Consider the following 17,216-nt stretch of genomic DNA (forward strand, 5'->3'; position numbering starts at 1 on the left):
GTTCAAGAGCAATAATCACATTTAGTTCAAGCCACATAATGATGATGTTTTCTTCAACAAGTTCTTTTCCCTCTTCATCAGATCCACCAGGCCCTCCTTCCAACCCAAGGATTGCAGACACCACAAAAACGTCTGCCACGTTCACCTGGGGCCGACCCCACTACGACGGCGGACTGCCAGTGGATGGATACATTGTGGAGTATAAAAAGGAAGGGCATGATGACTGGGAGACAGAGACAGAGTACCAGCTGAAGGCTACTGTCTATGTTATCGGAAAACTGCAGAAGGGAGGCAGATACCAGTTCAGAGTCAGAGCTGTGAACTCAGAAGGGGTTGGCGAACCTGCAGAGGTTGAGAAAGTAACAGAACTTGTGGACCAGGAGTCTGTTCCAGACTTTGAGCTAGACGCCGAACTCCGCAAATCCCTGGTGGTCAGGGCCCGCACATCGATACGTCTTTTTGTTCCCATCCGAGGCCGTCCTGTGCCAGAAGTCACCTGGACCAAAGATGACGTCAATCTGAAACTGCGTGCGCACATTGACACGACTGAGTCTTACACCCTGCTGGTCATCCCCGACTGCACTAGATACGATGCCGGAAAGTACAACCTCTGCCTGGAGAACGTGGCCGGAAAGAAGACTGGCTTCATAAATGTTCGGGTCTTGGACACACCGGGGCCCCCGGTGAATCTCAAACCGAGAGAGATTGCTAAAACGAGCATAACCCTTCAGTGGGAGATCCCCATCATTGACGGTGGCTCTAAGATCCACAACTACATCATTGAAAAGAGAGAGGCCACAAAGAAGGCCTACACTGTCCTGAGCACCGACTGGCAGAAGTGCTCCTTCAAATTCACTGACCTGGAGGAGGGCGCTTACTACTACTTCCGCATCTCTGCCGAGAATGACCTCGGCGTCGGCGAGCCCGCTGAAACTGCCGACCCAATCAGGGCCTCTCAGGCCCCTTCGCCGCCAGAAAACCTGTACATCACTGATGTTACGGCGGACAGCGCCAGCTTAGCGTGGACCAAGCCTCTTCACGATGGTGGTAGCTTGATCACAGGCTATGTCATTGAGGCCCAGAGGAACGACACTGAGCATTGGCTCCACGTTGCTGCCATCAAGGCTCTGGACTACACTGTGACCAATCTGATCGAGGGGGAAGAATATACATTCCGCATAATGGCGGTCAACGCTTCGGGTAGAAGCGATCCACGCGAGAGCAGACCAGCGATTATTAAGGAGCAAACATCGGCTCCGTCATTTGATCTACGTGGTGTCTACCAGAAGACGGTCATTGCCAAGGCTGGCGACCGGGTTAAGGTAGAGATTCCGGTGCTTGGAAAACCCAAACCTGTTGTGTCTTGGAAGAAAGGAGACACTGCTCTCAGAGAGACGCAAAGAATCAACACAGAAACCACAGCAACGTCAACCATCCTCAACATTGGCGAGATCAAGAGGACTGATGGAGGCCAGTATTCGATGACAGGAAAGAACATGCTGGGCACAGTGACTGAAACTATCACAGTATTAGTCCACGATATTCCGGGTCCACCCACCGGTCCCATAAAGATGGACGAAGTCTCGTCCGATTATATCCTTATGTCCTGGGAGGCCCCTGAGAATGACGGAGGTGTTCCCATCAACAATTACATTGTTGAAATGCGGGAGACCACCGGTACTTCCTGGGTGGAGTTAGCAGCCACTGTCATACGCACCACATTTAAGGCAGCCCGGCTCATCACCGGAACTGGATATCAGTTCCGTGTTAAGGCCCAAAATCGATACGGCATTGGACCAGCCCTTGTCTCTGAGCCGGTGGTGGCGACCTATCCGTTTGATGTCCCAGGCCAGCCAGGGCCACCTGCAGTCACATCTCACAATAAGGATGCAATGACTCTGAGCTGGAACGAGCCAGCTTCGGATGGGGGCAGCGCCATTCTGGGCTACCATGTGGAACGAAAAGAGCGGAACAGCATTCTGTGGCAGCCAATCAGCAAATCTCTCGTGGTGGGGAACATCTTCAAATCAACTGGCCTGGTTGATGGAATTGAATATCAACACCGTGTTATTGCTGAAAACCTGGCTGGTCTCAGCAAACCCAGCAAACCTTCTGACCCATTGCACGCTCTGGATCCGGTGGATCCGCCAGGCAGACCCTTGGCACTGAACATCACCAGACACGAGGTGACCGTTTCCTGGACCAAACCAGAGGCAGATGGAGGATTTCCCATTACCGGGTACACTGTGGAGAGGAGAGAGCTGCCAAGCGGGCGCTGGCTCAAAGCCAACTTCAACAACATCCTCGAGACGGTCTACACAGTCAGCGGTCTGATTGAAGACGCAGTTTACGAATTTCGCGTGTTGGCTCGCAACTCAGCAGGAGCCGTTAGTGCACCTTCTCGACCCTCGGAAGCCATCACATGCAGGGATGACCTTGAGGAGCCCCGGCTCAATGTCGACTCCGTTTACAGTAGCAATGTTGTTGTCATGGCCGGAGAGGTGTTTACGCTGGAGGCCGACGTGACGGGTCGGCCCATTCCCTCACTCGTGTGGACCAAGGACGGGAAGGAACTCGAAGATACCGGAAAGTTGGAGATCAAGATGTCTGCTTTCCACACAAGTTTAATCAACAAAGACTCGTTGAGAAGAGATGGCGGTGCGTTCACCCTTACTGCCAGTAACCCTGGCGGCTACGCTAAATTCACTTTCAACGTCAAGGTCCTTGATAGACCGGGACCGCCCGATTCCTTAACGGTTACCGACATTGCCGCGGAGAAGTGTGTCCTCAACTGGCTGCATCCGACACATGACGGCGGTGCCAAGATCGAATACTTCATCATTCAGAAGCGTGAAACCAGCAGGTTGGCCTGGACAAACGTGGCCACAGATCTCCAAGCAAACAGGTTCAAGGTCACCAAGCTCCTGCAGGGCAATGAGTATGTCTTTAGAGTTATGGCTGTGAACAAGTATGGCATTGGAGAGCCGGTGGAGTCCCTGCCTGTCATATGTGCCAATCCCTACGTTCCCAGTGACCCGCCCGGGCAGCCGGAGGTCACGACCATCACCAAAGACTCAATGGTGGTCTGCTGGGAGCGCCCCGAGCATGACGGAGGGAGCAGAATTAACGCTTACGTCATCGAGAGAAGGGATAAGACTGGACTGCGCTGGGTGAAGTGCAACAAAAGGACTGTAACGGACCTTCGGTTCAAGGCCTCTGGCCTCACACCGGGCCACGAGTATGAGTTCAGAGTTTTTGCAGAGAACAATGCCGGACTGAGCCAGCCGAGTCCCTCGAGTCCGTTCTACAAAGCCATGGACACAATATTCCAACCAGGACCTCCGGGGAACCCGAGAGTTCTAGACACGACCAAGTCTTCCATCACTCTTGCATGGAATAAGCCCATCTATGATGGTGGTTCTGAAATCACTGGCTACATTGTGGAGACTTGCCTGCCAGAAGAGGATGAATGGACAATTCACACTCCTAAGAAGGGATGGACAGCTACCTCCTTCACCATCACTGGGCTGAAAGAGAACCAAGACTACAAGATCAACATCTGTGCCACCAACTGCGAGGGTGTGGGAGAGCCCGCTGCTGTCCCCGGAACTCCAAAAGCCGAGGACAGGCTACTACCTCCTGAAATCGAACTCGAAGCGGATCTCCGTAAGGTGGTCTGCATCCGAGCCTGTGGCACACTCAGACTCTTTGTGCCGATTAAAGGCAGGCCGGCACCTGACGTCAAATGGTCAAGAGAGCACGGGGAGTCCCTAGACAAAGCTATCGTTGAGGTCACGTCATCATTCACCACTCTGCAAGTTGAAAATGTTGACAGGTTTGATGGTGGTAAATACATAGTCACCGTGGAAAATGCCTCGGGAAGTAAGAGTGCTTTTGTCAACGTCAGGGTGCTGGACACCCCCGGGGCACCTCAGAACCTTCTCATCAAGGAGGTGACCAAAGATTCGGTCTCGCTCATTTGGGATGCGCCTTTAATTGATGGGGGCTCCAGAGTCCGCAATTACATTGTTGAGAAACGCGAGTCAACCAGGAAGGCCTACTCCACTGTCAGTTCAAGCTGCCACAAATCCAGCTGGAAAGTTGGAGAACTGGAGGAAGGCAAGATGTACTTCTTCAGAGTTTTGGCTGAGAACGAATATGGCATCGGGCTCCCGGTGGAGACGTTTGACCCCATTAAGGTGTCGGAGAGACCCCTCCCTCCAGGAAAGGTGACTCTCCGCGAGGTTACCGGCACCAGCGTTACACTCACCTGGGAGAAGCCCGACCATGACGGTGGCAGCAGAATCACCGGATACATTGTTGAGATGCAGGCAAGTGATAGTGAAAAGTGGACCCAGGTTATGGCAGTCAAGACCAACGAGGCAGTTGTAACAGGTTTAACGCAGGGAGAGGAGTACATGTTCCGTATCTCAGCAACCAATGAAAAGGGAGTTAGTGATCCACGTTCTCTCAGCATGCCAGTGGTGGCCAAAGATCTGGTTATAGCGCCAACGTTCAAACTGGCTTTCAGCACCTTTAGTGTGCTAGCCGGAGATGATCTGAAGATTGACGTGCCTTATGCCGCTTGTCCCAAAGCAACAGCGACGTGGTTCAAAGACGGCGTCGCCCTCAAGGAGACGACGAGAGTTCACGCTGAAAGCACCGACAAGAACCTTTTCCTGGTCATCAAGGAGGCCTGCAGAGATGATGTGGGCGTGTATTCCATCAAACTTAGTAACACAGCAGGAGAGGCAACTGCAGACATAAACGTGGTGGTCCTAGACAAGCCAGGCCCTCCGACTGGCCCAATCAAGCTGGACGAAGTCACTGCAGACAGTGTGATCTTGTCCTGGAATCCGCCAGAGTACGACGGTGGCTGTAGCATCAACAATTATGTCGTGGAGAAGAGAGACACGTCGACCACTACCTGGCAGATCGTATCGGCCACGGTAGCCAGAACCACTATAAAAGCTGTACGTCTGAAGACCGGATGTGAGTACCAATTCAGGATTGCCGCAGAGAACCGCTATGGCAAGTCCTCGGCGCTGCTATCTGAAAGCATAGTGGCTCAATATCCATTCGACGTACCCGCTTCACCACGTTCCGTGGTTGTCCAGTCAGCCACCAAGGAGAGCATGCTGGTCGTATGGGATAAACCCAGCAGTGATGGTGGAAGTAAGATCCTGGGCTACCACCTGGAGCTCAAAGAGAAAAACAGTATTCTGTGGGTGAAGCAGAACAAACAGCTTATCCCAGAAACCCGATTCAAAGCGGTTGGCCTGGAAGAGGGTATTGAATACGAGTTCAGGGTTTATGCTGAGAACATTGTCGGCCTAAGCAAAGCAAGCGTCGTGAGTGATTTGCAGGTAGCCAGAGACCCTTGTGACAGACCAGGAAAGCCGGAGGCTGTTATCGTAACCAGAAACCAGGTGACCCTCCGATGGGCCAAACCCGAGTATGATGGTGGCATAAAAATCACTGGCTATGTGGTAGAGAAGAAGGAAGGAGCCGGACGCTGGATGAAGGCCAGTTTTGCCAATGTCATTGAGACTTCATTTGTTGTCACGGGTCTCGTTGAAGATCAGATTTATGAGTTCCGCGTCATTGCAAAAAATGCAGCTGGTGTGAGCAGTCAACCGTCCGACTCCACCGGAGCCATCACTGCCAAGGATGAGGTGGATCCGCCCCAAATTGACTTAGATGCCAAATTCTCCCAGGCTGTGCTGGTGAACGCCGGAGAGTCCTTCACGCTTGAGGCGGCTTTCTCTGGCAAACCCGTACCCACGGTACAATGGCTGAAGGAGGGTCAAGTCATGAGTGAAGCAGCACGCCTGGAAATCAAGAACACCGACTTTTTGGCCTGCATTGTTGTCAAAGAAGCCATTCGTGTCGATGGGGGCCAGTACACGTTGCTGGTGAAGAATGTAGGTGGAGAGAAATCTGTGAACATTCATGTCAAAGTTCTGGACAGGCCAGGTCCGCCAGAGGGCCCCATTTCAATCTACGGTGTAACGAGTGAGAAATGCTCCATTTCCTGGAAACCACCTTTGCAAGATGGCGGTAGCGATGTCTCACATTACATTGTTGAAAGGAGAGAGACGAGCAGACTGGTTTGGACAGTAGTTGAGCAGAAGGTTCAAACCCTCAACCTGAAGATCACCAAGCTTCTCCCCGGTAACGAGTACATCTTTAGAGTGATTGCAGTGAACAAATATGGAGTCGGTGAGCCTCTGGAATCCGAGCCCATGATTGCCAAAAATCCATTTGTCCCGCCCGACCCACCAAGAGAGGTCGAAGTCTCCACGATTACCAAAGACTCCATGGTAGTGACCTGGGAACGGCCGAGTAACGACGGCGGCAGTGCCATCCAAGGTTATGTTGTGGAGAAACGTGACAAGGACGGCGTTAGATGGACCAGGTGCAATAAGCGTAACGTAGGCGAGCTCCGTTTCAGAGTTAGCGGTCTTCAAGAAAACCACAGCTATGAATTTAGAGTCTCTGCAGAGAATGCTGCTGGCATCGGAGCGCCCAGTCCCACGACGACATATTACAAAGCCTTGGATCCTGTCTTCAAACCAGGCCCGCCAAACAATCCCAAGGTGGTGGACACATCAAGATCCACCGTTTCCTTGACCTGGGGTAAACCCATCTATGACGGTGGCTGTGAGATTCAGGCCTACATTGTAGAAGCATGCAACAGCGCGTCAGACGAGTGGTTCATGTGCACGCCTTCCTCTGGAATCGCAGAAACGTACTTCACGGTGGCAAAGCTCCTGGAGAAGCACGAGTATCAGTTCAGAGTGTGCGCCATCAACAAAATGGGTGTCGGCGAGCAAGCTGATTTCCCGGGGAAAATCGTTCTGGAAGAAAAGCTCGAAGCTCCAGACCTGGACCTCGATGCCGATATGAGAAAGATGATCAACATCAGAGCCGCAAGCACACTTCGGCTCTTTGTTCCCGTGAGAGGTCGTCCCGCCCCTGAGGTCAAATGGGGCAAGGCTGACGGGGAGATTAAGGAGACAGCCCAAATTGATAACACAGACAGCTACGCATCGCTTGTTATTGAGAACGTGGACCGATTTGACAGTGGCAAATACACGCTTACTGCAGAGAACGCCAGTGGAATAAAGTGCGCCTTCATCAGCGTCAGAGTCCTGGACTCCCCGAGCCCTCCAAATAACCTTTTCATCAAGGAGATCACCAAGAACTCCGTCACTCTGACGTGGGAGCCTCCGCTCATCGACGGCGGCTCAAAGATTAAGCAATACATCGTGGAGAAGCGGGAGAGCACTCGTAAGGTTTACTCCCCAGTCACCGTCTGCAATAAGATGACATGGAAAGTAGAATCGCTGCCAGAGGGTGGAATATTCTTCTTTAGAGTGCTGGCTGAGAACGAGTACGGCATCGGTCTGCCTGCCAAAACCATTGAGCCGATCAAGGTATCTGAGAAGCCGCAGCCCCCCGGTAAAGTCAGCGTTGTTGACGTCACGCACAGTAGCGTCACCTTGACGTGGGAGAAGCCCTTACATGATGGCGGCAGCCGGATAAGCCACTACGAAGTTGAACTGGCTCCAATGGACACTGACTCCTGGTCCGTCTGTGCCAGTGGGAAGGCAACCGAGGCCCGAGTGAGTAACTTGCTCAAGGGAGAAGAGTATCAGTTCCGAGTGGTGGCTGTCAACGACAAGGGCAGGAGCGACCCCAGGCAACTGGCTCAGCCGGTCGTCGCAAAGGACCTTGTGATCGAGCCTGCCGTTCGTCCTAAAGCCAGTAGCTACAGTGTTCAAGTGGGACACGACCTCAAGATGGAAGTGCCAATTGCAGGACATCCAAAGCCGACCATCTCTTGGTCCAAGGATGGAGCCGCCCTCAAGCAGACCACCAGGGTAAACGTCACAGATTCAGCGCATCAGACCACACTCACGATAAAGGATGCCACGAGAGAGGACGAAGGCATGTACACCATCACCGTTGCCAACGATCTGGGATCCAAGGAAGCCACTGTCGAAGTTATCACTTTAGACAAGCCCGGACCGCCGACGGGACCTGTCAAATTGGATGATGTCAGTGCAGAGAGTATCACCCTTACATGGGAACCTCCCACTTATGCAGGCGGCTGCCAAATATCAAACTATGTTGTCGAAAAACGAGACACAACCACCACCAACTGGGTAGTGGTTTCTGCCACCGTGGCCAGATCGACGCTCAAAGTGGGCAATCTGAAGACCGGCACGGAATATCAATTCCGAATCTATGCTGAGAACAGATATGGCAAGAGTTATGCCATTGATTCGGACCCGGTCGTGGCACAGTATCCATTCCAAGAGCCCGGGCCACCGGGCACGCCGTTTGTGTCTTCATACACTAAAGACTACATGGTCGTGGAGTGGCACAAATCTCCATCTGATGGTGGCAGCACTATCTTGGGCTATCATCTTGAAAGGAAAGAGAAGAACAGCATACTTTGGACCAAGATTAACAAGACTCTCATCCAAGACTGCAGGTTCAAGTCCACTCCTCTGGAGGAAGGCATCGAGTATGAATACAGGGTCTACGCCGAGAACATTGTCGGCATTGGAAAGTGCAGTAAAGTCTCAGAGGTCTATGTGGCCCGCGATCCGTGTGATCCTCCTGGCTGTCCAGTAGCACTGATTGTGACCAGACACTCAGTGAAGCTCAGGTGGGCCGCCCCGCAGTACAACGGCGGAAGTCTAATTATTGGATATGTAGTGGAGAAACGGGATCTTCCTGAAGGCAAGTGGATGAAGGCCAGCTTTGCAAACGTCACGAGCCTTGAATTCACCGTCACCGGCTTGACAGAAAACAGCAAATATGACTTCAGGGTCATTGCAAGGAATGCGGCCGGTGCAGTCAGCAAGCCTTCCGAGAGCACCGGAGCCATCACGGCAATCGACGAAGTTAACCCGCCCGGCTGTGAGACGGACGCCATGTACAATCAGACGCTCGTCGTCAATGCTGGGGACACATTCAGTTTGGAGGCCAAAGTGGACGGAAAGCCCGTTCCCACAGCTCAGTGGTTTAAGGGAGATGTTGAAGTGGAGAACTCGGCCCGAGCGGAGATTAAAAATGAAGACTTTAAGGCTCTTCTTGTTGTGAAGGATGCCATCAGAGTGGACGGCGGCCAGTACACACTGGTACTGACCAACGTGGCCGGCAGCAAGACTGTCCCGTTCAGCGTGAAAGTCCTCGACAGACCGGGTCCATCGGAGGGTCCTCTTACTGTCAGCAATGTCACAGAGGAGAAGTGCTCCCTGTCGTGGCTTCCGCCGAGGCATGACGGCGGCAGCGGCGTTTCTCACTACGTCATTCACAAGAGAGAGACCAGCCGCCTGGCGTGGACTGTGGTCTCCAGTGATTGCGTTGCCACCATGTTCAAGGTCACCAAACTCTTGAAGGGTAACGAATACATCTTCAGGGTCATGGCGGTCAACAAATATGGCGAGGGGGAGCCTCTAGAGTCAGCTCCAGTTATAATGAGGAATCCGTTTGTCCCGCCTGGCACACCTCGAGAGATTGACATCTCCAACATTACCAGGGACTCCATGACTGTCTGCTGGAACCGCCCCGAGACCAACGGAGGCAGTGAAATTGTTGGCTACATTGTGGAGAAGAGAGATCGGGCTGGCATAAGGTGGACCAAGTGTAACAAGCGCAGGGTAACGGACTTGCGTTTCCGAGTGACGGGACTGACCGAGGACCACGAATATGAATTCAGGGTGTCTGCCGAGAATGCAGCTGGCGTGAGTCAGCCGAGCCCTCCTACACCTTACCTGAAAGCCTGTGACCCCACTTTTGAGCCTGGCAGCCCCACCGACGTTCATGTGACAGACACCACAAAGGACTCCATAAGTCTGGCATGGCACAGGCCCATATATGATGGTGGCTGCGAGATTCAAGGTTACGTTGTTGAAATCACCAAGGCTGATGAGGAGGAGTGGACTATTTGCTCGCCACCTTCTGGAGTAAATGTCCCCAAGTTTACCATCACCAAGTTGACTGAGCATCAGGAATACAAAGTGCGCGTCTGTGCCATCAACAAGCTGGGCATTGGGGAGCCAAGCCAAGTCCTGGGCACACTGACGCCTGTGGATAAGATGAATGCCCCGGAGATGACTCTGGATGCAGAACTTCGAAAGGGCATTACCGTCCGTGCGGGAGCCCCCATGAGAATTGGCATTCCATTTAAGGGTCGTCCTACACCGGAGATTAGCTGGGCCAAGGAGGACGGTGAACTTCCCAGTAAAGTTCAACTTGAAATGGAAGATGACTACACGCAGCTCTCCATCGATATCTGTGACAGATACGATGCCGGGAAATATGTCCTCAATCTGCAAAACAGCGCAGGCACCAAATCTGCATTTGTATCTGTCAAAGTTCTGGACACCCCAGGAGCGCCCATGAACCTGATCGTCAAAGATGTCAAACGCGAGAGCGTCACCCTGAGTTGGGAGCCCCCTCTTATTGATGGTGGTGCAAGAATAAAGAATTATCTGGTCGAAAAGCGCGAGTCCAACAGGAAGGTTTATGCAAATGTAGACAACAAGTGCACAAAGACCAGCTATCGAGTCACCGGGCTCACCGAGGGAATCATTTACTACTTCCGGGTCCTTGCCGAAAATGAGTTTGGTGTCGGACTACCCGTTGAGACAACAGACTCGGTTAAGACCGCTGAGCCTCCTCTGTCAGTCGGTAAAGTCAATTTAACCGAAGTCACTAAAACAACTGCCTCGCTGTCATGGGAGAAACCAGTCCATGACGGAGGCAGCAGGATTATCGGTTACTACATCGAAATGCAAACTATGGACTCTGAGGAATGGGTGGAGGCCACCAGCACCAAGACCTGCGAAGGCATGGTCACAGGCCTCACTGACGGACACGAGTATCTTTTCAGAGTATCTGCCTTTAATGACAAAGGTAAGAGTGACCCTAGGGCTCTCGCCGCACCGGTCGTAGCCATGGATTTGACCATGTTGCCCGGATTCAGCATGACATTCAACACGTATAGTTTGCAAAATGGTGAAGATTTGAAAATTGAGATTCCAGTGACTGGGCGTCCAGTCCCGACAGTGGAGTGGAAGAAAGAAGGGCAGGCTCTTAGAGAGACGACCAGGCTCAATGTATCTGGTACGCCTACATCGACAAAGCTGTGCATCAAGGATGCAAAGAGGGAGGATTCCGGCAAATACACCGTCACAGCTACCAGCAATGTTGGAACTGCAACCGAGGAGATCACCGTTATCGTTCTCGATAAACCGGGTCCGCCCACCGGTCCTGTGAAGATTGACGAAGTGAGCTCCAATTACGTGACACTCTCCTGGGAGCCACCGACGTATACTGGCGGCTGTCAAATAAACAACTACATTGTCGAGAAGAGAGACACCGCCAGCACAGCTTGGCAGATTGTGTCTGCGACCATCGCCAGAACAACCATCAAGGTCAGCAACCTGAAGACCGGAGTGGAATATCAATTCAGAGTGTCTGCTGAGAACAGATATGGAAAGAGTTCCGCTATTGTCTCACCACAAGTCATGGCTCGGTATCCATTCAGTGTGCCTGATGCACCAGTGGCACCCGTTGTGACCGCGGTGACCAAGGACAGCATGGTGGTAGAATGGAAACCGCCCCTAAACAATGGTGGCAGTCCCATTCTTGGTTACCATCTGGAAAGGAAGGAGAAGAACAGCCTCCTGTGGACTCAGCTCAACAAGCTGCTTATCCCCGATGCGCGGTTCAAGACCGGTGATCTGGAGGAGGGCATTGAGTATGAATTCAGGGTGTGTGCCGAAAACATTGCAGGACTAAGTCCCATGAGCAAAGTATCCGAAAGTACCGTCGCTCGGGACCCCTGTGACGCACCGGGTACTCCCGAGGCCATTGAAATAACACGAAACCATGTCACGCTTCGGTGGGCCGCTCCAGCGTACGACGGAGGCAGCGTGATTACCGGCTACGTGGTTGAAAGGAGGAAACACCCGGATACTCGCTGGATGAAGGCCAGCTTCACCAACATCCTTAACACCCAGTTCACGATCACCGGCCTGACTGAGGACTGCATTTATGAGTTCAGAGTTGTGGCCAAGAATGCAGCAGGCACATCCAGCCGTCCCTCTCCAAGCACAGGAGAAATAACTGCCAAAGATGAAATTGAGGCCCCCGAAGCAACCATGGATTCCAAATTCAAGGACCTAACGGTGGTTCGTGCTGGCGAAACGTTTGTCATTGACGCAGACTACACCGGCAAGCCTCTGCCTGAGGTCATCTGGTTAAAGGATGGGAAGGAGATTGACAAGACTACGCCAAGAATGGAGATCAAGACCACACTCACACGCACCGTCTTGACAGTGAAGGACTGCATCCGCACAGATGGGGGACACTTTGTTCTCAAACTCGTGAACGTGGGAGGAGTTAAAAACATGCCGGCTAACGTCAAGGTTCTAGATAGACCCGGCCCACCGGAGGGCCCGTTAAAGGTCAAAGGCGTGACTGCTGAAAAGTGTTATCTGCATTGGAACCATCCCTCGCATGACGGCGGAGCTGGCATTTCACACTATATCATCGAAAAGAGAGAAACCAGCCGTTTGTCGTGGACTATGGTGGAGCCCAACATACAAGCCATCAGCTATAAAGTCACCAAACTGCTGCCTGGGAACGAGTACATCTTCCGAGTCACGGCTGTCAACAAATACGGTGTTGGAGAGCCACTCGAATCTGAGCCAGTTGTCGCACGCAATCCATTCACCACCCCGAGCGCACCGAGCATACCAGAGGCCGGTGCCATCACCAGAGACTCCATTGTGCTCACCTGGGAACGGCCAGAGAGCAACGGGGGAGCCGAGATTGAGGGATACATCCTTGAAAAACGTGACAAGGACGGCATCCGATGGAGCAAATGCAACAAGAAGAGGCTGACCGACCTGCGGTTCCGATGCACCGGTCTCACCGAGGGCCACTCTTACGAATTCAGGGTCTCTGCTGAAAATGCCGCTGGCGTGGGCACGCCCAGTGCACCGACTCAGTACATCAAGGCGTGCGATGCCATTTACCCACCAGGACCCCCAAACAACCCGAAGGTCGCCGACCATTCCAGCACAACGGTCTCCTTGACCTGGACAAGGCCTATATATGATGGCGGGGCACCCGTCAGCGGTTACATTGTTGAAATGAAGGAGGCCGAAGCGGATGAATGGGTCGTTTGCACCCCACACACTGGGGTGCAGGCTACCAACTACACAGTGAAGAAATTGAGGGAGAACGCAGAGTACCGTTTCCGCATCTGCGCCGTTAACTGCGAGGGCGTGGGTGAACACGTAGACCTGCCTGGCAGCGTCATCGCCGCTGAAAAGCTGGAAGCTCCCGAAATTGAACTGGACTGCGATCTAAGAAAGATGGTCAACGTCAGGGCCACGGCGTCCTTGCGTCTATTTGTCACAATCCGAGGGAAGCCTGAGCCCGAGGTCCGGTGGTCAAAGGCAGACGGCAGTCTCAACGAGCGTGCTCAGATTGAGGTGACGAGCTCCTACACCATGTTAGTGATTGAGAACGTCGACCGATTTGATACCGGGAAATATGTACTGACGCTGGAGAACATCAGCGGTTCTAAATCGGCCTTCATCAACGTCCGAGTCCTGGACTCACCTAGCGCGCCCACGAACCTTGAGGTGAAAGACGTGAAAAGAAATTCAGTGTCTCTCTCCTGGGAGCCGCCTCTTATCGACGGAGGGGCAAAGATATCTCATTACGTTGTGGAGAAGAGAGAGCAGAAGAGAATGGCCTTCACCAGTGTGAGCACCAATTGTGTGAGGAACTCTTACATGATCTCTGACCTACAGGAGGGAGGCCGGTATTACTTCCGCGTGCTGGCTGTAAATGAACTTGGTGTGGGTCTGCCCGCCTCCACGGAACAAGTCAAAGTCTCTGAGGCTCCTTTGCCTCCTGGCAGAGTGCAGCTGATGGACGTCACTCGCCACACTGTCACTCTGTCCTGGGAGAAACCTGACCATGATGGTGGCAGCAAGATTACAGGCTACATTGTGGAGATGCAGCCCTACGGAGACGAAGTGTGGAGTTTGTGCAGTGAAGTTAAAGCACTCGAGGCCACCGTTGAAGGTCTCGCAACAGATGAGGAGTACTTCTTCAGGGTTTTGGCGGTGAACGACAAGGGCAGGAGTGACCCCAAACCTCTAGCTGAGCCCGTTCTGGTGCAGGACACCACCGTCAAGCCCACCATCAACCTGCTGTTCAACACGTACAGTGTCAAAGCTGGAGATGACCTGAAGATTGACGTTCCCTTCAAAGGCAGGCCGCAGCCTGAAGTGACCTGGAAGAAGGATGGTCAGGTGCTGAAGCAGACCACTCGAGTCAATGTTCTCACCTCGCAGAGCTCGTCGAAAATGGTCATCAAGGATGCCACCAGGGAAGACGTAGGAAAGTATGAGCTCACTCTTACTAATGCAGTGGGCACGACAACAGGTGAAATCTCTGTTATCATCCTGGACAAACCGGGCCCACCCAGTAACATTAAGATGGATGAGGTGAGCGCTGACTTTGTATCTCTGTCCTGGGATGCTCCGACCTACCACGGCGGATGCCAGATTAATAATTACGTGGTGGAAAAGAGAGACACGACCACAACTGTATGGCAGATTGTGTCTGCGACCGTCGCCAGGACCTCGATCAAAGTGTGCCGTCTAACTCAGGGAACGGAATATCAGTTCCGCGTCGCAGCCGAGAATCGATACGGCAAGAGTCACGCTGTCGATTCTGCTCCCGTCGTTGCTCAGTATCCGTTCGAACCGCCGGGCTCTCCCGCCAACGTTCGTGTTTCCCATGCCAACAAGTCTGGCATGCTTGTTGTTTGGGACCGACCCGTCAGGGATGGTGGAAGCCCCGTCGTTGGTTATCACATTGAGTGCAAGGAACAAAGCAGCATCCTTTGGACCAAGGTGAACAGAGGTCTTGTGACCGAGAGTCAGTTTAAGATGAGTGGCATCGAAGAAGGCTTGCTCTACCAGTTTAGAGTCTATGCGGAGAACATTGCCGGCATCGGTCCAGGGTCCAAAGCCAGTGAGCCGGTGGCAGCAAGGAATCCTTGTGAACCTCCTCGCAATCTAAGAGTCACCAATATCACAAGGACCTCGGTCTCCCTCTTCTGGGACAAGCCAGAACATGATGGTGGAATCAAGATTACAGGCTACATTGTTGAACGCAAAGAGGTTCCGAATGGCCGCTGGCTGAAGTGTAACTTCACCAACCTGCAAGACACTTACTTTGATGTCACAGGCCTAACTGAAGACGTCCAGTATGACTTCCACGTTATCGCTAAGAATTCTGCCGAGGTGTTAAGCGTTCCTTCCGACAGTACTGGACCTATAAAAGTCAAAGATGATGTCGATCCACCCACAATCATCTTGGAAGAAAAGTTCAGACAGCTGCTTGTCATCAAAGCAGGAGAAATTATTCAAATTGACGCCGAAACTACCGGGCGACCGCTTCCTGTCGTGACGTGGTCTAAGGATGGAAAAGAGATTGAGGCCAAGGCCAGGTGTGAAATCGCCACCACCAACTTCGCAACTACCCTGCTGATAAGAGATGCTATCAGGAGAGACTCTGGCCAGTACGTTCTGACTCTGCACAATGTGGCAGGAACCCGGTCTGTGGCTATCAACTGCAAGGTTCTGGATAGGCCCGGACCTTCTTCGGGACCCTTGGCTGTGTCTGGCCTGACAGCAGAAAAATGTACTCTGACCTGGGGACCTCCTCGGGAGAACGGCGGCGCCGATATTATGCACTACATTGTCGAAAAACGGGAGACTAGCAGACTGGCGTGGACTCTTGTCCATGGTGACATGAAGGCCACCACCTGCAAAGTCACCAAGCTGCTTAAGGGAAATGAGTACATCTTCCGAGTTAGAGGAGTGAACAAATATGGGGATGGCGAAGCCCTTGAAAGTGAGCCAACAAAGGCCATGGATCCGTTCACAGTCCCCGCTGCGCCCACTAATGTTGAGGTCACCTCAGTTACTAGCGAGGCAATGACCATCTGCTGGGAAAGACCAGTCTCTGACGGTGGCAGCAGCATTGCTGGCTACGTCATCGAAAAGAGAGAGAAGACTGGCCTTCGCTGGTGCCGTGTTAACAAGAAACCCGTTTATGACCTCAGAGTCAAAGCATCACACCTTCGTGAGGGCGCTGAGTATGAATATAGAGTGTTTGCAGAGAATGCTGCCGGTCTTAGCGCTCCCAGCGTTGCCTGTCCGCTCACCAAGGCAGAAGATCCCCAGTTCTTGCCTTCCCCGCCAGCGAAGCCCAAGATCGTTGACTCCACAAAATCCACCGTCACCCTGTCGTGGAATAAGCCACTGTTTGACGGCGGTGCGCCCGTGACGGGATACCGAGTGGAATATAGAAACACTTTGGATGATGAATGGACAGTCGGTGTCCAGAACACCAAGAATACGGAGTTCACAGTGGTAGGACTGACACCTGGTGCAGAGTACGTGTTTGTGGTGAAGTCCATGAACAAGATTGGAGTCAGCGACCCCAGTCCAGAGTCTGACAAGCAGCTGGCCAAGGAACGGGAAGAAGAGCCCATCTTTGACATCAGCAATGATATGAGGAAAACTCTTATTGTGAAGGATGGTAGCTCCTTCACCATGACAGTGCCCTTCAGAGGCAAACCCATCCCCAGTGTGACTTGGAGCAAGCCAGATGTCGACCTAAGGGTCCGTGCTGTCATTGACACCACAGACACCTTCACCTCAATCACTTTGGAGAAAGCCGCTCGCGACGATTCTGGAAAATACACAATCACCTTGTGCAATGTAGCTGGTACTGCCTCCTTGACTCTCAACGTCAGAGTCCTGGATTCTCCTGGACCTCCAGCATGTGTCATGGTCAAGGATGTGACCAAGAACTCTGCAACTGTGACATGGGATACTCCCGAGAATGAAGGAGGAGGACCGGTAAAGAACTACCTGGTGGATATCCGGGAGGCCAGTAGGAAGGGCTGGACTCAGCTGACTGACACGTGCCATAGGCTGACATACAAGGTGTCAGACCTGCAAGAGGGCGGCGTGTACTACTTCAGAGTGACTGGCGAGAATGAGTATGGCGTCGGAGTACCTGCTGAGACCAAAGAAGGAACCAAGATCACGGGTATCGTACTTTTCATTAAGTCATGTTTCACAGAATGTGAC

General features: G+C 52.7%; 1 protein-coding gene across 13 annotated transcripts in view; it reads left to right on the forward strand.

The window, feature by feature from the left end:
- Positions 1 to 17,216, forward strand: part of ttn.2 (titin, tandem duplicate 2) — a 163,952-nt gene that overhangs the window by 118,762 nt on the left and 27,974 nt on the right. For all 13 annotated transcript variants that reach the window (XM_049728281.1, XM_049728286.1, XM_049728282.1 and 10 more), the window contains one exon: positions 82 to 17,175. In XM_049728281.1, the coding sequence (XP_049584238.1) occupies positions 82 to 17,175 (17,094 nt within the window). The remainder of the gene's footprint in view (positions 1 to 81; positions 17,176 to 17,216) is intronic.

Source organism: Syngnathus scovelli, chromosome 8 (genome assembly GCF_024217435.2).
Source record: "Syngnathus scovelli strain Florida chromosome 8, RoL_Ssco_1.2, whole genome shotgun sequence".
NCBI lineage: Eukaryota > Metazoa > Chordata > Actinopteri > Syngnathiformes > Syngnathidae > Syngnathus > Syngnathus scovelli.